The 19,958-nt window shown below is 38.2% G+C and overlaps 1 protein-coding gene across 8 annotated transcripts in view; it reads left to right on the forward strand.

The window, feature by feature from the left end:
* Window positions 1-19,717, forward strand: part of LOC122568315 (protein O-mannosyl-transferase TMTC1-like) — a 273,776-nt gene extending 254,059 nt beyond the window's left edge. For 4 of the 8 annotated variants that reach the window (XM_043727928.1, XM_043727934.1, XM_043727933.1 and 1 more), the window contains exons 12-16: window positions 1,629-1,828; window positions 2,012-2,147; window positions 12,114-12,243; window positions 14,490-14,588; window positions 14,841-19,717. In XM_043727928.1, coding sequence (XP_043583863.1) covers window positions 1,629-1,828; window positions 2,012-2,147; window positions 12,114-12,243; window positions 14,490-14,588; window positions 14,841-14,945 — 670 coding nt within the window. In that variant the 3' untranslated portion in view covers window positions 14,946-19,717. Of the gene's footprint in view, window positions 1-1,628; window positions 1,829-2,011; window positions 2,148-12,113; window positions 12,244-14,489 lie in introns of those variants that run through there. The other 4 variants (XM_043727929.1, XM_043727930.1, XM_043727931.1 and 1 more) reach the window with 4 other exon arrangements.
* Window positions 19,718-19,958: the final 241 nt, after the last annotated feature.

The raw sequence follows: 19,958 nt of genomic DNA on the forward strand, positions 1-19,958 counted from the left end.
GTCTGATGGAACAACTCCGTTCGCAAATCGCTGATAACCACTTTTTCACTGATAACGAAACTGCAGATATTTATACGTTTATCGAAAATTCAAAGATGCACAGATTTACAGAGAATATATATAATGCACGAAAATATGTAATAAATCCAGAGTATAGCATAGATTATGATATTTAATGAATAGAAAAAAAATCTTTGCGTGGCTTCCAGTTTTTTTTTTTTTTTTTTTCATTTGTACTTATAAGGAAATACTTGAAAACGTGGATAATTTAACCCTTTGAGCGCTGCGTTGTCCGATGTCAAACGCGCGCCGTGGACTGCCCACCCTTTACGAAGAGGCACACCGTGGGTTGCGTATTGTTTGCACAAGGCATTGTAGTCTGCTTGGCTTTTGCTTTGGTTTGCCAGTTTGATAATTAATTTTTTTCGTTTCAACGAAATCGTGAGAATGCGAGGTGGATGACATCCTTACGTCTTTCTTATCGCGCCACTTTAACGCCACTTTTAGCCTAAATTGAATGGTTGTGCGAGAACGCATATACGCGTTCATAGCGCTCAAAGGGTTAATAACTAATAACGATGCATATCGATCTTTTCTTTGTAAATGAGAAATTAGAATCGACTTTTTCCATAAAACGAATGACCGCGTGATATACGGTCTTCAGTTTTAAATCTGGAAATTGAATTTCGACAATAGATCGTGTAGTAATATATACGCGTTTAAAGGAATATAACAGAGCATGAAGCACATTAGGATCTTTTGAGGATCAACAAATTTTTATTCCTCGTTACTATTATTTTTAGCAAGAAATTCTAATGCAAAAAGAATTTAAATTCACGAACGAATAAAGAGCTAACTTTCAAGATTGAAAGTGAACATTAGCAGTCGTTAAGTTACATTTTTTAGTCCTGCGTCTAATTTTATTAGGTTAGTATCTACCTACCGGTCTATTAGGGAAAATTGTATTAATCAGTGGACGCGAAATTAGCGTCATGGACAGTGGCATTTCACGGAACGATGAAGCGCGCAGAATGCACAATGATGTACACGGTTGCGCATAGTACGTTAAAAGCAAGTACAGGCATTCATATCTTGATTGTAATCATGTTATACTTCGCGAGAATGATCGTCATACATGATTGGGATAGGTTGTCATAGTTAACGCGGTCGAAACACACCGAAATTTAATTGCCAATAAATCGTTACTCCACACAACAACTGTATAACGTACCCTGTCGATTTTACATTCATGTACAACGATATTTTCATTAAATACTTGCATATAATAGGCACGCTAACTAAGCACGCTCGATCGAATCAAACGATTCGAAATAGATAAGGATTTTACTCGACAGACAAATATCTGTATTCGAATCCTAATATCTGCTGACAATTGTAATCAGTCAAATCATCCAATTACACCTGCAAACGTTTCGTTATCGTGATCAGATGCGAAGAACAATAGTTATCAACAGAAAGGCTGTATATATTTTCTAATGATATGATTACTCTGTGAAAACAGAATAGTCAACATTTTTCCTAAATTTCGCTATCAACTTTCCGAGTAACCTAATACGTGCGTGTATAAAATAAATTAACGTAGCGTGTTACGTGGTTCCATTTGCCAGGAAAACGAACAGGACAGAGGAATGTATACGGATGCTGCAAAAATGCGTATCCTTGGACCCGGCATATACGCCAGCCTATTTGGTGCTGGCGAGATTGGCAACTGGTCCTACCGCTGGCGTTCTTCTACGGCACGTGGTCCGATTACAACCCAAAAGCCCCGACCATCTCGCAGAATATGCATCGTGGTTGTACCAGAATGGTAAGTGACGGTGGTAAAACGGCTAAATAGCTTAAAGTAGGATAAAGCCCGACAGTTCCCGTTGCGACGGTCCAAAGTACGGGTTAAAGTAGTTTAAAGTAGCGAAACAACATCGAAACTCTGGCCGCGTAACGGCCCTGCTTCAGCTTTATACTCACGCCAAATCGTCGTCTGTCTCTTCAGGCAAATGGCTACCCTCTCTCAAGTACTACCTCAAAGCCATGGAGGTCTCACCGTCGCACAGATCGTCGCTTCTGGGAACGGTCAGGATACTGAGATCGAGGGGTCAGTGGCCTAGAGTTCATCAACTTATCACCAGGTAAGTAACTGCAACCAATGTGCCGAATTTTCATATATGCGCGTATTCGTACAAGCTCGAATATTTTCGCTGCAATTTGATGGGATTAGGGAGGAAAATTTCTTGAAATGTATGCGATATAGTGATAACGAATGAGACTTGTCGCTCATTTAATAGCACAGGATAGAAACGACGTTACGTCGATACAGACATGTTCATATTATTATATTGCGTCGTTGATTTGGTAGATGAGTGAGAAGATGTCCGAAATGAATTTTGAAATATTTGCAACAATTGCTTACCTATAAATACGTCGTTCTTTCATGTGCTGAAATTAGATTATTCAGGAGGAATGGTATAATTGGAAAGTCGTCGTGGTAATTCTTTCTCAATTTTTTTTTTTTTTTTTAATTTTTTATGCATCAAACCGATTTCACGAAAAATTCGCTTTTTCTATATATAGTTGTGTCATTACTCTTTCAGCAAATCGATGAAACGTATACTAAGAACAAATATGATATAAACGTTGTTGATCTATATGATGCCATACTATTAAGTGAGCTGCGTTTTCACTGGCACACTAATTAATAATTAATGAAGATAGAATAAGCTAATAATTCTCATACGTAAATGAACAAATTCAATACGCGTAATGATACAGTAATGTAATCTGATATAATAACAAGCTTTACATTGAAATACAAATGATCGCATCGACGTTCTCATTATCTCGTCATCTCTAACTTTATTAATTAAACAACTCGCTAGAAAAACTGTTCACTTTCTTCACCAGAGATATCTTTATCTTAAAGGACGTCTGTTGCAACGCATCGCTTATTACTGCTGTCGCTTTTCCAGATCATTTTATTAAAATACACAAACGAAAAATACACCACAGCTGTGGCGTGAGCAGCAACTCGCATAATTGAAACAACGCAGTGTACTCGTCGACAGCAACCAATATATTAAGCTGCGATAATTACAATTATACATCCTATTAATCTCTGCTTTAATACCTATCGCACAAAAGCCAATTTAATTATCACCAAACCAATTCACGTAGAAATCAGTGTACAAACATTTAAGCAAGTTCAAACGAGAGAATTCTGAAGGTAATAAAAAAATACGAATCACTGAAACGGACGGATGCGTTGCAATTTCACCAGCCGAAAGGAATATATTAATGCTAATTCACGGGTGTGTTGATCATCGTTCAGCCTCGACTCTGACAAGTATATTGGCAGAAGTAAACGAAAGCTCAGCAGAGAAACTCTTTTGATACCGGTGAAAAATGCCACAGTTCGGCCGCTGGTCGACAGAGCAAACGAATCGTTTGGAACAGCTTAGCAACTTCGACTTTCGGAGTTGACGTGGAACTTTCATCCCTGGATAGCAATCGCGTCGTTTGTCCAGTTTTCAACCCCTTGTTCCCGCGTGCGTACGTATGTACCTGGATTATAGAGTGGTCGGCCAACTAACCCCTTGCATTCAGTTCGACCTTCCTCCGCTTTTCTCCTCCACTTTTTCATCCCTCGTTTCGACGCAAAATTATCATCGGTCGTGGCTAACCCTTCGAACGCAAATTCTTCCTGTAAATTAATAACAAGTGGAAAAGATTGTCGTAACGTGTTGTGTTCAATCGCGCGTTGTAACGTGTGTAAACGATGTCTCTTACGATACGACGAATCCCGCGGGTTTAGTGTTTTTAATAACACGCGCCCTTTTGTTATATCTCCGGAAAGAAGAGAAAGAGCCTGTGGTCTATCTGTGAGAGGGTTAAATTCCCCATAGATGCATAAAAATCCGTTATAACACGCAACGCCCCTCTCGGAGGCTCGCGTATTGCAACCCCCTGACGCCTCGCGGCGCAAATAGCATCCATAAAAAAGGCACAGTAAATTTGCCGGCGACGATTCGCGTTGTTTTTGCAGGCGGCGCCCTGGAGGTATGTACGAATGAATGCACGCGGAATCAATTCTTTCTTGCTGACCAAAATTATGGTACAGGGATCTCGGTGATCGATAAAAAGCCAGCGCGCGGTCAGTTTTCCAGCGAACGAGTTTAGAGGATTGCAGAGGGGTATATTGTTTTTTTTTTTTTTTCATTTCTTTCTTTTTTTTTTCCAATTGGAGTTAGGAGGAAGAACGAGCTTCGTTCAATTAGTGAGTTTTTATGGGTTGTCGATTGACATTGAAAACCTAGACGTTTGATTTAGGTGGACGCAAAAAAAATTCCGTGGCCATCCGGTTTAATCGCTTCGCATGGGCGGTTGTGTTCTCGTGTCAGCAGAAGTGTGATTGACCGATATTCGGTGGTAATATGTACGGTTTTAGTGAAGCGTTGATTGGAATAGCAAGTGATTAATTCCTGGAACTGGTCGAACAATCGTGACGGTGTTATATCTGTTACATGCTTTGTGGATATATGGAATTATTTGTATAAAAGCACATGTTGGTGGCATGTGTGATTTTGCCAGCTATTGATAGGTAAGTTAGGTTAAGTTAGGAAGATTGGCAGAAGACAAAGATATATAATGATAATTATTCCATTTATTATATGTAATTTATTGTTACAGAGGATCTATTCGTTTGCAGCTTCAATAATTAAAATCGTTCTTCTTTTGATGTACCTATAGATACAGAATTGCAGGGAATTAACTGACGTAATTAGGAAGATTATATTATATTTCGATAAGAAAATGGGAAATCGTAAAAGGATATCTTTAGATATCGCAAGTATTTCCTTATGATATTACAAGACAAAGGATGATGATTTTACTAACAACAATAATTCAACAATTCAAAAGAAAAAAAAAACATATTTCAATGCCAAACGACCATTATTTGATAGACGGGCAACGTTTAAAACGCGGTAGATCAAAGTTTGCCCCCCCCCCTGAAACCAAAAGTCACTATGCAGTCAAATTTCGCATCGTTTCAAAATCACCGTGATAATGGTAGACCCTGGAGGGGTGTTACGGTCGCGAGCTTGGCGCAGTTTCAGAGGGTTGAACTACCGAATGACACAGGCGTGGTCAACCAACTGGTCCATAGACGATAGTCGACTATACACGGAGGTTAAATTTTGGAGAAACAACGCGAAAAGTGGTGATGACTCGTTGGAAGTGGAGGAGAGAAAGGGAGATCGGGCAGATTGACAACACCTACGCTATCGGTGTGTAACTACCACAACGCGCAAAGATTTCAATATGCACCGTTTGACAGATGTGCCACAGCGTGCAAATTTTAAATGCAAATATAAATCTGCCATGCAGACCGCAGAGGCCGGGTATGAGCAGCGGGGGTGGCGAAGGGTTTCGAAAGGGGGTGCAAACGTTCCAGCGGACCAACGAGTGTACAGCGGTGGAAGAACCGTTTCACACGCTTCTCGCGTCCCTGTGTATGTGTATGAGTTTTCGTGGAGGCGGGGAACACAGTAATTACAATACTCTACTCCTTTGTTTTCTACCGTTGGAAGTCTATATTAGAGGGAACGGCTCGTGTAGTTTGCGTCCAGTTGATAGTTACGAGATCTTTTTCATTAGCATCAGCTTAATGACTGTTGTAAGTAGAGCGAGACGAACGGAGGCTTTGCAGATTTGTTCACGGTCTTTCGTTAACCCGCGACACTTTTTTTCCACGAACCGAGCCGCGTATTGATAATAGGATGATACCTGTTTGCAAATTCCAGGTATTTCGCTGAGGAATGATTAAAGGTCGTTGCTTGATTAGAGGATTGTTCAAACGAACTTATTGTTTCTGTGCGGTACTTGGTACATTGGAAGTTTCGATGAAACCTGGTGCGGAAGTTTCATATTCAATCAAGATTTGAATGTATTTCATAAACAGTATCTTCGTCGTTAGTGACATTTGAAACATTTGTTTCTATGGTTTTATGTATATTTTTTTTATGTATATACTTTTTATGTATATTTGGCTATTTTTATGTAAAATGAAACGTATTAAAATTTTGCGATACGTTTGAAACAACGTTAATAGCACGTGCAAAAGAATGTGAATGAGTTGGAAGAACGGTACCTTTATTCGACGAATTTCTTTTATACACATTCAAAAAATCCTATCTAACCCGGAATAAATTTCTAGACACCTTCATCGATGAATTTCTTTCTGGAACGTTCAAAAAGCTCGAGAACAGATTTGCAAAGCAAATTTAGCAATCTTCGCGTACAAACATTCTTTATATACATATTCGAGAAATTTTTTACGAAAGCCAAGTTTACGAAGTAATTGAGAACTTTGTATGGTAAAGGATGTAGGTGACAAAAAAACGACTTCTTTATTGGAAATAAATATAAATTGCACGTGAAATACAATAAAAATGTTATAGATATAATAATAATAATCAGAGATGGCTGTATAATAAATATCGAGATAATACGTCATTATCGGTTGTTTCAAAAATAGGAGGTCACAGTATTTCAAAATTACGATCGAAAGAAGTAAACCTGAATTATTCACAGGAAAGAATCTTTTTAACCTTTAAATTTGTTACAATTCTCACATTTTTATATTTAAATTTCACCCTTCTTTGAATAAATAAACAGACTTTTTTTTAGAAAGCACTTTGACATAAAATTGGCACGAAAATTCATGCATATCAATGGTTCTTTCGTGCTGTATTTTCTTCAAACAAAAACTGAGGAGAATTTTAAACAATAAAAAAGATACGATCGACAACGAACGAAAAGTGATCCAAAAAGTGCAGCAGGGAAAAATTAACCCTTTGAGGATAGAAATTCTACGATACTTGGCACAAGATCGAACTTCGTGGTAACTGATTTCACGATTAAAGAAAGGATATTTAATCTTTCTCTGTTCAATGAAAATAAAACGATATTCCAATGTTTCGCCGTTTTATCCTTTACAAAGATTATTTAAAAAGTGAATTAGGTAAATGTGGTATTGAATCACAATTGTACATTTCAAATTCCATGCAAGATAGAAATCCAATCGTTCGCTAATTGTAAGGCGAACAATTTGTTCGATTGGCAAAAATAGCAGATGACTGGCTTAGGCGTCTGTTCGTCAACCTGATAATAATAAAATGCTGTGGACCCTCGAGATTTATTTATTTCTACGTGCAGCCATACAGCTGGGTTGCCGCGGTCCGGAAAATATTGATTCGCCGTTTAAGTGGATTGCGCTTCTAGCAGTTGCAAACGGCAACGCGCTTGTAAATAAACCATAAAGCGATAAATTTGTCAAATCTTACACCGCATTTTCGGTCGTTTCATTGTTCATCCCTTCGCTAAATTCGACTTATGAATTATTCAAGCGGATGAATAATTCAACAGAAGAACTACGGAACTGGCCAACGTTTAACCATGAGCTCTTCCGTTATATATAATACAAATCATCACGCGCATAATTCGCCAACGCGAATCGCGCTATCAAACGACGCTTGTCGGTAATCAACGAAGAAGATTCGAAAGAAATCCTCCTGTTTGTGTGCCAGTGTGGCAGATTGTTCCCGAACGACTCACATCGGAGACTTTCTGCACATTGATATTACGCAAATAAATTTGTTCGCCACTAATATATCACGAGCAGAGAATGAAACTGTTTGAAAATCCTAGATACAATTTTGAGTATAATTGAAATGAAACGATCGAATTATTATAAACTTCGTACGCTGCTGAGATTTTTACGGTTTATTTATTTCGATATATGGTAGAATGGCTTTCACTCTGCAGCAGTTGCACGAATGTCAAATTAACTTCTCGTAAATCGTCGGTGGTTTTCGTCGATTGGTTCCAGATTCCATTTACGCTCTGAACGCACAGCTACTGTTTTGGATTTAAAGTATAGCATTGAGCAATTTATTTAGCTCACTAGACGTTACTTAAGCGGTAGAGTTAAATTACTGCACAAATTTATGTGTATTGAAATGTTTAGTTAAAAAATTGATATGAATCCATGAATTCATTTTTATCCAGGTATCTGATTACGCATAATTTAAAGAAGTAGAGTATAAATTTTCCTTCGGGTTAACTTTTATTTTACATATATAAGACGCGTCCAACTTCTTTGAATCACGTTTTTTAAAGTTGCTCAGCAGCCTGTTACTGAAGATATACAATCATAAAGGACTGGTTAGAACCTTTGTCGCGTCATCTATAAATCTAAATAACTGAACGTGTTTCAGCAAACGAGTGAAAATAAATAATATAAAATACAAGCGAAAATGTCTGCGCGTCTCCAGTGGCAAACTTTTATCGTACAGTTTTGAGAAGCTTCGACTAAAGTAGAAAATCGTAATTACAGTGGAATTATATGAATTATATTCTTTTGCGGAAAATTATAAATTGTATTGGGATGAAAATGTTAACGTAGATATTTCAAAGATAGATTGTAAAGAACTCGAAATTCACATCCTTCGTAATTGCATTTAACTCTTCCCATTGTAATATTTTATATAATAATTTGTATCACATTATATTATAAAATTATAAAAGTATGATTCACACGGTTTCTATGTTTCTAACTGTTTGAAAAAAAAATGTAATGAACTGTCGATTTTCTAGAAGCACAGCTCTCTGTTATGGCGAGGGTTATCTGGACAGGCGAGAGCGTTCAATTTCAATCACAGAGATATTTCAACGCTAAACTAATACCATATTGGAAACAAAATTGTGCGATGTACCAGTTAAAAATACTGACTGACGCGTTATCTACGTTGACATGGACGCGAATGGTTTTACGAACCGATGGAAAATTATCGAACATTAGTTCGATCCACATCGCTTCCAGTCATTTTTTAAAATCCAGTCAGCATGTGTTTCCTGCAAATTTCTATTTTTCGTAGGGGAAAATACTCATTCGTGGCGGGATTGAATATCGAGATCCAATTTGTTTTAGAATGAATAATTTTTGCAACGGAAATTAGAATTATTATATTTGTCCCAAAACTGATAAAAAAAGACGAATAAATTATTTCGTAACGATAAAGAAATTTGCTAACGTATTAAAAGCTTTATCAAAAAATGCAAACAATTTAAAATTCATAATTCGTATCCAAATATTAAAATTTAATAAAACTAAGAGATGTCTTATGACTTTTGATCGGAAATATGTCTACCTTTGTTTTTATTAGATTAACGTACAATATCCAAAAAGATGCATTTTATAAATTGAGTTAAACGAAAAAAGAATACAACAAAACGTTGGATCCTATTCGACACAGGACAGCAAATGGTTAATTCAAGCTAAAAGTACGAATTAGGAAGTCGTCTGAAAATAACGTAAAAATGTCAAGTAGATCGTACAGCATCCCCTTTATACAGCGTAGCTTTTTCAAACATATAAATTCCGAGGGAAGCCACTGCGTCAGAGGATGATTCCATAGGCAGCGATAACGTCGTCACCGTTGCGTTAAGCGCTCGTCGAGCTGATAAATCGGGAATTTACTGACGCTACCTCCGATTCTGTATTTTCGGCCTGTCGAGCTTGAAATCGTGTGCACCTATTCACGCGAGCAGATTTTTTGGAAAATTTACGAAACACTATACGTCCGAAAGGTACAGGGGAAACGGTGGTCTTAAAACGCCAAGCGAGCTCGACAGTGATATACAAATATCGAAACTTGATCAAATTCTTTTTCTGTGACAATGTGTACCAGTTTTGATAAACGTTTCTATTTTACGATATCAAATCTTCGATGTCTTTATTTTTAAGTTCAGTATTATCGGAGTACGTTAAAGAATCGATTACTTCCTTACTTTTCTTTTCTCAAATTGCTCGACTGTCTTTATATTACGTAGATGAGACTTATATATCGCGCGCACTTATCAATCACGACCTATCAACGCTGCAATCGGAGATTAAGGGGTAGTTTCACGTCGTTTTAACTCAGCCACGTTAGGAAAGAAACGAGAAGAGAATAGTAGAATGCAACGTTCTCTCGCGAGGGCGAATTAGCCGGGGAGTAGTTACCTGGTAACGACGTGCAAAAAGACGTGCAAGGAATTGAAGAAAACATACGACGAAAGGAAGTGGGAAAGAATAGAACGCGGGAAGCTGGAACTCGCGTGGCCTCTTATTTCCTTATGAAGCGGCGCGAACGTACCGAACAACGTAGCTGAAACGAGGAAATTCCAAGGCCGATGAAAATTATCGCGGCGCGCCACCGTTCCGGAAGGCATGCGCAAATATTCCGCGAAAATCGTTTAACAAGGCGTCCCTGGAAATTTTCCTTTGCACTGCTGGAATTTTATAATCACCCTTTTCTCTTTCAGCACGTATTTGAACTCTGCTCCTATCAAGCTTTTATAATATCGTGTTCATTTGAAGATCTCTCATAGAATATTTAAGATAGTCGATGTTCAATGGCTCAGGAAAATATTTAAATACTGGTGGAAACCTTTTATTAATTTATCTACGTGTTACGTGGATTATGAAAAACGTTTCGAGATTTCATTAGCAATGTACCACGGGTGTATTCTGCGATTATTCAAGATCATTGAATATAACAAACGAAGGGAACAGAAAACTGAAGATATCTAAAAACATTTTGGAAAGAAAAAGCTGAAGATGAGAGAGATAGAGGTAGTAGAATTGGAAAACTTGCTACAATCTTGTTACGATATCAATACATGTTGTTCTTTAATCTATAAAGTATTCTCTTCTTTTAATGCAACTCAATCGAGAGATACTGAAAAGCTCGAGGACGTGCTCGTTCGTTATCTTTTAAGTAAGATTGCATTATATAAGCTGTTGCGAGAGAGAAATAATGACTATAGCTTTTTAACCGAATAAAGGGGAACAGAGTTAGCACAAAGATAATAATAAAATTTCAGTTTTCTTAAGTTGAAAGTGCTAGACAAGACATTTTAACTAAGCGGCGCAGTATATTTGGTAGACGCAACAGGGTCTACGTTTTAAATAATCTTTATTTCCTGCTCGACGTTCAACTACGTGTTCGTTCTTGGCGAGAAAATATCAAGAGTTCCCAAGTTAATGTTCCGAGGGAAGTATGCGACACGATAAAGGATCGCGCGCGCGTCCTCCTTCGAGCTCCACTATTGACTCCTGATATTCACCCTCTTTTCCGCTTCGTAAACACGCCGCTCGGCCGCGAAAAAAGAGCTGCCGAGAATGAACTGCGCGCGCGGAAGTGACGCGTGAAAAGGGTGTGTCATTTACGAATTTATTTTATCGAGAGGGTGTGAGACGTTCGCTAGAAACTCCATCACCGATGAATGCAAACCATGACTTGCGACTGTCTGGCAATTTATTTCGCACCTACCTTAGATGCATGTTTCCTCTCTTATTATGAGGCCAAGGGATCCACATTTTTCGATCTCTGTCGTTTTAAATCAAATGCAAGATTATTCGTTTTATTTAGGTGACGCGTTCGAATTCACCGAGAACGAAGCATTATATGAGAAAATGTCGTTCTTTTGTTACGTTTAATGAGTTAAAATTGTCTGTTCGTTCGGTTAATGCATTATACACAATCTCATATACGCGTATTGTGTAATACTATTAAGTTTAGTATAATATTATTATGAAATAAATTGTATACTAACTTTAGCACGCGTATATAGACAAGTTTATGTGCTGCGAAAATGTTATATGTTTAATAGAATTAAACTATTGAAGATGTGGTTAAAGTAGTAAAAGTTTGAAACATATTGCGAGTTTTATTGCAAGTAATTTTACATTTAATTGTCAAATTATACGGATTACTCTATTATAGCTTTTAATATCTTCATTCCGCTTTTGTTATAAATTTAGAAACGATTAAAGCAATTTAAAACGATTCAAATTTATCGAAATTTGCTATTTTATCTGTACACGCTAGTGACACGTGATTGATTATTATTATAAATCTGGTAATGTGGAAAATTCTCTGACCTCGTAAATAATGTGCTGAAGCGAATATTTATTGTCCTACTCGAAGAGGTCATTTAAAATTTTGATCATATTTGGAGCAGTCTGAAATATGTTTTGCATATTTACGTTTCAGATGGCATCTGATGTTACGAGCGAAACGAGGTGGCCTTGTATATCGTGGCGATCTTTATATACGCGCGTGGCAGCTGCAAAGTGAATCTCGTCGTCGAGCTCATCAACATCAAGGAAATATCTGCTTGTCGGTCAGTAATTTTCATTTCTATTTAGATAACATTCATGGCGAATATCATGCAAAATCGAGTATCATCGAATCAAATGTGAAAATTATATAATATAATATATTTCACGAATCTCAGAAACCTGATTTTCTTTTTTTAAAAAAAAAAGAAGCTTTCGACAAAAGACTTTTATATCGACTTTTTACTCTTTCTTTGAAGAAAACTCATTTCCCTGCAAAATTATTTTTCTTTTTTTATTCACATTCCTGCGCCATATAAATAATTAGGGAATGAACGTGTTCTACGGCTAAAGCTAGTACGAAAATATTGTATAAAGAAAAGTCCTTGAAGACGTTATCAAAACATTGATTTTGAACGCGAACAAAATGGTGCTTTTATTTTTAACATTGCATAGAACCAAAAAATAAATAAGTAAATAAATAACATTAACGTTGCACGTTAATAGATACAAGGCAAATTTGCTGAATTAATTATTTACATATCGAATAAATTCTATAGTACGCTGATGCGTTAGAGGCTTATGAATAATATTACATGTACTTCGAATACGAAAATACATAGAGACAACGTAAAACCAACATGCGACTGGATTAGTTTATAAACCGATTTATCACTTAATTTATTTAATTCACTATGTTTAATTCACTAAATCAATACGAAACAGGAATATCATTTATCTGGAAATAAATCCACTACTTCCTGCCTCATGTATTTTCTGCAACTTGACAATAAATCACTTACAGCATTATATTTATTTTTACCTATAAAATATATCGTCGAAACTTGTACGATAATCCGTAACACCAGCGCATCATAATACCATTGTATTACAACAATAATTAATTGCGACTCGCAATGCTATATCGCTCGGGTGAAATTATAAAACTTCTGATAATAAAATTTATTAGTTTCTCCTTGATCGTTGAAATTGGTTCTACGGTAGAAACGACACGATCGGGAACGGCTACATAATATTAATACTTCTATTAAGTTTCAAGACCGCTTGACGTTCATCCTGCTTTATGACCCTTTCCCTTTGATCCGCGCGTTTTAATATTTCCGTCATTCTTTCGGCGACGTTCGCTTCATTTCGCCTGCGAACTTCAGAGTCTTTCCCTTCCATGTCGTGGAAAATGTCGTGATAAAAGTAATTGAACGAATTAGTGGAAGGAAAGTCGGATACCGCGAGCTAGTCGACGCTTCCGGTGACCTGTTAAACTCATTGACAGATTACTTGAGATTCTTCGGTTACGTCGTATCGCTATAATTCTAATTAAAGAGATTCGGCTCCGCTAGGGCTTCTTCCTGTTCCCTCTCGTTCAACGTTCACTCCTGCCCCTTTCTTCATTGCCGCGCCCATTCACAGCAGTGCTCACTCAGTGCTTCGGCACAATTCGTTCCAGTCGTTAACGATTCAACCCTGTAGAAACTTGCCCACTTTGAACCGACGTCTCTTTCTTTCATCCTGTAGTTCTTCTTTCCTTTTGTTTTTCGATCAAACGTTTCCTATTGATTGTTATAAATGCTCTTTTCCTTATATTTCTCGTGATTGCATGAACTTTCTATTTTTGTCATTGAGTGAAGTACTTTCGATTCGCTATTGCAGAATGTTCTAATATTAGAAAATATTATACCAATTTATCGAGTAACTTAATTCCCTTGTTACACACCAGAAAATCGTGCATTTCAAATTTTGGAGCCTGTCAAGTTATATTTCAACAAATTATTCGGTATTACCTGAAAGTAAATATTAATAATTTAGAACTTACAAACTCGCCCTTCGACCGATTCTTAAACCTAAATCCACGCAACACCGAAACACTACTCGGTACTGATTTTCTATACGACCATTTTATTATAAATTTCCTATCTCATTCGTATCACAAGTACCTTATAATGTAAAATACCAGCCAAGTAGAATTCGCAAGTAATACTTACGCTCGGCGATATACTCGCTTTTTAGCCTTCTATATCTCACAAAATTCTCACGATATTCTCCTTAAATTCAACCACGCTCGTCGAAACCCACATCTTCCCTGTAAAGTAGAAAATAAGCGACAGATGAACCACCTGTTTAGCCGCGGCGAAACAACGAAAAGTCAGAGGCGTTGATCCGCATGCGGGGTTGATTAGCCACGATTGGCGATCCGGGGCGGTAGTCCCCTCGACGCGTGTTCCAGCCCGTGTACACTCGACGAGGCAGTAAACGTCAGGGTTCCCCTTCAAACATGTCGAATTGTCTGTTGCAGCAGGGCGGTTGTTCGACACCGCGTGTCGCTAGCGTGTCGGTGCAGCTCGAGCAGGACAGCAACAAGTCGGAACAGCTGGAGCGAGCGCCTCGTTGCAACGTACGTACCTGTAGACAGTCTAGAAAGGGAAAGGCACGCGTGACCGCTCCCGCGCTTCTCGTCCAGAACCTCCTGGAGACGCTCTAGCTCGCAAAACTCTTCGACTAACTCTCAACCTATGTCTCTGTTTCTCATCCTCTCGCCTTAAACGCTGGCAGCTCGACGAGTTTCTGTCTGTCGATGTGTTCGTGGCTCGAACAGCTCCGGGTTTAGGACTTGTTGGTACTCTCGGCTACTTTTCACGTGTTTCAGTTTCTGACAATGCGAACGAAAGGAGAAGAAACGGAAGACAAAAATATAGCTGGTTGTTTCCGCGTTTTTTCGCGTGACACTGCAGCTGTATGCGACGACCAGTGAAATGTCACGAGATGGCCGAGAAATACGCGAAGTCGAGGAAACGTTCCACTTCGTACGAGTTGCGGTATTTAAGTATTCGATGTCTACGATATGTATCGTGATAAGCACCGCGGGTGTAGCAGACATCGATCACAACGACTGCGTTTTCATTGAAGAGGACCAAGCGAGCTGCGCATCGACTAGGTTCCCCGTTTAGAGTCTACCTTCGGGTAATACGAAACGAAGCGATGGAAGGTTCTAATCGAAATAAAAATGAGAGTAACGTAGTTGGAGTCTGGCGATAATCTTTTGGACAGACAACAGACAGATCGGCGTTGGTTATATAGTTACTACTATCGTCGAGGTAGCGTCGACGTGTTTTTAAACAATTATTCGCTGTACTTTGAGTGTGCTTTCGACGTTCTCAGAGAAACAGCGCTCGTCGCGATGCTACCCGTTCGCTGGGTTTCTTCCGTGTAATTTTTTTCTCGCGATCGAGAGGGATTTCGAGAGGAAACGTTCGATTGGGGAACGAAACGAGTGAAACAAGAATCTAACGAGAGTCGATTCGTAAATGGAGCCTTAACCCAGAACCCCTTAATGATCGTTCTTTTTTCGAGAAATACGCGGATCGACGAAGCATGCGACAAAATACACCACGTTCGTGATACGTTGAAAATATCGCGAAGACCTTGTACGACCGATCGATAGAGAAAATTACACGATCACGAGGGTGAAATCTGGTTTACGCTTTTCTTCCGCAGAAGCGTCGTTTCGAAGAGTATTTTTCTTTCTCTACGTCGTTCCTACGAGACAGAGACGCATGCGTTCATAGCGGACAATATTGATAAAAATGGACTGAGATATGATCGAAGAAGCCCTTGGCAAATGTGTAAATATAGTTAATTAACCACATTAATTGGTCCGTATTTCGCGACGACACGACACGGCGAACTTTGATCGAACAGAGAGTCGAGTTACTCTGAAATTTATTTTTCACACGTGCATCGAGGATGATCGGGCAGTATTACAGAGACACGTACACAATCGACTCGCTATCGTCATAATCGTTTTCCTCGGATCGTTCTTCTGTACGTGTTCTGTCTCAAATTGCCGGACACGTAGTTCTCCGCACATATGTAATTACACGGTGCCAATATTTAGCGTTTAATTAAACGTATCGGCGTTTCTGGCCGTTTGGTATGGCTTTTGTAAGAAAATCGAGTAAGGAAGTGTGCGTCGATGGAAGAAAGAGAAGAGATAATAATGATGTACGTCATTCTTCGATGAGCTTTGTTCGGCAACGTATCGAACGTTTGGCTAAAGCACGATTTATTATCTATGTGTTAAAACGTTAAACGTTACGAGAGATAATAATTTGATTGCGTATATTTATCCGCTTATGAGACATTTTCAAGGTGCAAGCATGTACAGAACGTACATAATATACAGAAATATATAAAGTATTCGAAGTAAGATATTACAAGTTATAATATCTATGATATTTAGGTTTCATTTTTTTAATTATGTTCTTAAAAATATAAACTTGCATAAACGTGTATTACACGAGTGAGTAATAGCTGGCAGTTTATCAATGATAATATAATCGAAGGAATAAAAATAATCGTTTTACTTTTTGATCCACGACTACGCTCGTCTTTCCAACATTATTTTACTTTATTTCTTTCACACAATAAATCTATTATTTTTTTTTCATATATATACATATATGGCACGTTCTGATATAATCATCCGATAAATTTTGGAAGGAAATAAGTAGAAATAAAAAATGACATTCTAACAATTTAATAAATTCATTTCAGCGTTTCAATCCTTCTTCGTCAGAAACGACAAATATTCAGGTATTAATGATAGATAGAAACAACGCGATTTCGGAATACTGTCCGACCTAGATTAAACCAGGTCGGCAACGTACAACCAATCAATCGAAGTTTCATTTAAAAGCAACCGATGAAACCGACGATCGGTGAATCGGAACGAAAGGGAAACTCGTTCGACGTCCTCCAGCAAGATAGACGGATCGATCGTAGCTACCGTCTTTCCATCGGTAAACCGAGAAATCGTGTGTTGCTACACTCTTAGAAACGTCAGAAGGAGAAACGGTTTTCAATTAAAAGGAAGTCCGATGGCGGCGAGTTCTTTTGTGTATCTTTTGGTTCGATAGGACGTCCAAGTTTCTCGTTCGAACGTGGTCGAAAGTGACGCAGCACGTTTCTTTGGTTTCTTCTCCGCTTTTATTTTTTCGTTCTTTTCGTTGATTGCACGCCCGTGCTTGCCTGTAGTTGTAAATCGTCGCTTTAAACGAACGCCCTCGTCGAAACGTTGCCAAAACTTAATGGAAGACCAATGTATATACGCTGTATACTAACAAACAAAAAAAAAAAAGACTCGAGAAAACATCGAAAAGTTCGGCGATGCTTATTGAACAATCCTCTATTACGATATTGTACGTTTGAGTAATAACAATTCGAGTGAATTTCTCACGCAAATTTGCAAAATTTCATCAAATCGGTCGCTCTCGAGAGCATTAGATGTGAAAGAAAGAGAGAGAACGCGAGAGAGAGAGAGAGGGAGAGAGAGAGAGAAAGTCGTCCAATGGAAGCTTCAAATAAGATTCGTGGATGTCAAGATGCACGAACGTGACGTGAATTTGTAGATAACGTTTGCGTTGGTTCATGTATACGTTCTATCTCCTCCTACGACCCACGCATTCCTCCTCATCCACGTATTCCCCTGTATCCCTCTTTTCTCGTCGAAAATTTTCGAATCGAAGCACGTTGGTGATGAAACAGAGGAGACTGTCATTGGCCAAGCAGCAATTTACCTCACGAAACTGCTTCTGAGGATCGATCTCGTTGTCAGTTACGAACGAGATTCCAGCAACGAGGTCGCTAGAGAGTCGGTAGTCGCTGAAGGTCGATTCGATCAAGATGAAATATTTTTTTAAATGTGCTGTCGCACGAGTGCCGACGTTGCTTCGGTTGAATCGTGTCGCTTGGTGTTGTGTGAACGATATATTTTTTAGAAAATCACGTTTGAGTTAGGGTTCGATCAAAATAAAAATTTGATCAAGCACGAAGAATTTGTAAGCATAAGATCGTATTTATTTAGAAGTATTTTCTATTTTATATCCTCGATATTAAAATATTTCTTTCGTCGATCGAAACGCACAACACTTCGTGTACACGCGACGAAATTCATGCGAATATTATTTGCTTGATTCTTTAAAATCGAGATTAGCGTTTAAAAATACGCGTGCATATGAACCAGAGCGACTGAGTGTTCGGAAAAACTGGTACGACGATACTTTTCATTTGGAAACGGTGTTGTAATGGAATCGACGTAATTTAAGGACCCCAGTTAATTCCTTCAGACGACGATGTAAACGTTATTTTATTATCCTAACGAATAGGTAACGGAGAAGTATTTATATAGCTATGCTTTCCTACCAGAACGGTACCGAAATTGTTACAATAATTGCTCAGCGAATAAGGCGAACAGACGAGAGTTGTTCATCGCTTATTGTGTACAGTACAACACGAATAAAAAGAGAAAACAACCTACGGCATCGTTTTTCAATCTTACGGATCGAGTATCGTACGAGAACGCGAGTTTTTACAATTTTTATTCCCGATATATTTATTGTATTCTGTTTGTACACAGAACTGAAGCCTATGGATAAAAATGAGCTTAAACGAACTTATTTCACGGAAAACAATGTGTCACAAAGAAGCTACCTATGTAAAAAGAAAAGAAAAAAAGAAGAAAGAAAACAGGTAAATGGTAAAACAGAGATGTGTGAAACGGCTCAACGCTCCTGACATACACACACGCGAAACCGAGCAAATCCAACGATACATTTCGAGATTCGTGTTGAATCGCCAAACCAAGTTCAGTTCCTACCAATTTTCGGGGAATACAGAGTTCGAAACGATTCGCAGAAAACTACCTGTCGCGTTACTTTCGCATTTTCATTTCCCGGCGAAATTTCTGATTGGCAGGGTCGATTGTTTCACGAGAGTCGATCGTCGTTGGGTGTCTATAATGTAGACGAACGGGATAAGATTCCGCGTCGATCTAACGTTTCATGATCTTTACAGTGTTTAAAGAACCTTAATAATAATAAAAAAAACAAGGATTCTTTCCTTCTTCCTCCTTTCCCTCATTTTTCTAAATAAGCGTTTAACGTCGCGTTGACTTCTGGATCATTAGCGACGAGAATCTAAAATATAACGAATTTAATGGTGTGGTGGAATTTAATGGTATCCTCTTATTCTAGCATTACCAAACTGGTCAAAATGATGGATGGCAATTCCGTTTTCGCGAACGAAAAGGATTTCATACGTTTTAAGGACACGTTCATCGTAAAATTAAAACGATATCACGCATCACCCTTTAAGAATACCAATAAGAATTTTTTCATATTTTGTTCAAACTTGAGATATTTTTCAATATTAGAAAAATGCATTGAAAATGGTATAAACAAGGCATGGCATTAAAATACATATTGGTTGCTCCTGTGTCAAATGGATCCTTTCTCGATCAAAATTTGCTAAAAATCAATTTGAAATCGAAACAGACGTGATACGAGAGATCGACGTGTAATTGAGTCTGTACGTGGGCCGTATATAATTAGCCGCAAAACTTGATTAGTCTAGGTTATTACTCCATAGACCAGTTTATACATCTAATTACAATACGTTATTGCGCATATTCATTGTGAATACGAATGCAATTATAAATTATCATAATAAAGTGTATGTTTATATACATGTATGAGTATTCGTTCGATTTATGTTCGGATATCCGACCGTTACCAATATTGCCAATACTCCCCTCCTACGCGTGCCTCATCAATTATCCAGTTTTAGTCCGTTTAATTACGATCGTTCGGTTAAAATTGTGGTTTCGACGATCGGGACGGGACGAATTTGTGGATCGCTTTCGTCGGGACCAACCAACGATATTTCAACGAGCAACGTTGTCCAACCACCATTCGAGGATTATGCAGAT

Source organism: Bombus pyrosoma, linkage group LG6 (assembly GCF_014825855.1).
Source record: "Bombus pyrosoma isolate SC7728 linkage group LG6, ASM1482585v1, whole genome shotgun sequence".
NCBI lineage: Eukaryota > Metazoa > Arthropoda > Insecta > Hymenoptera > Apidae > Bombus > Bombus pyrosoma.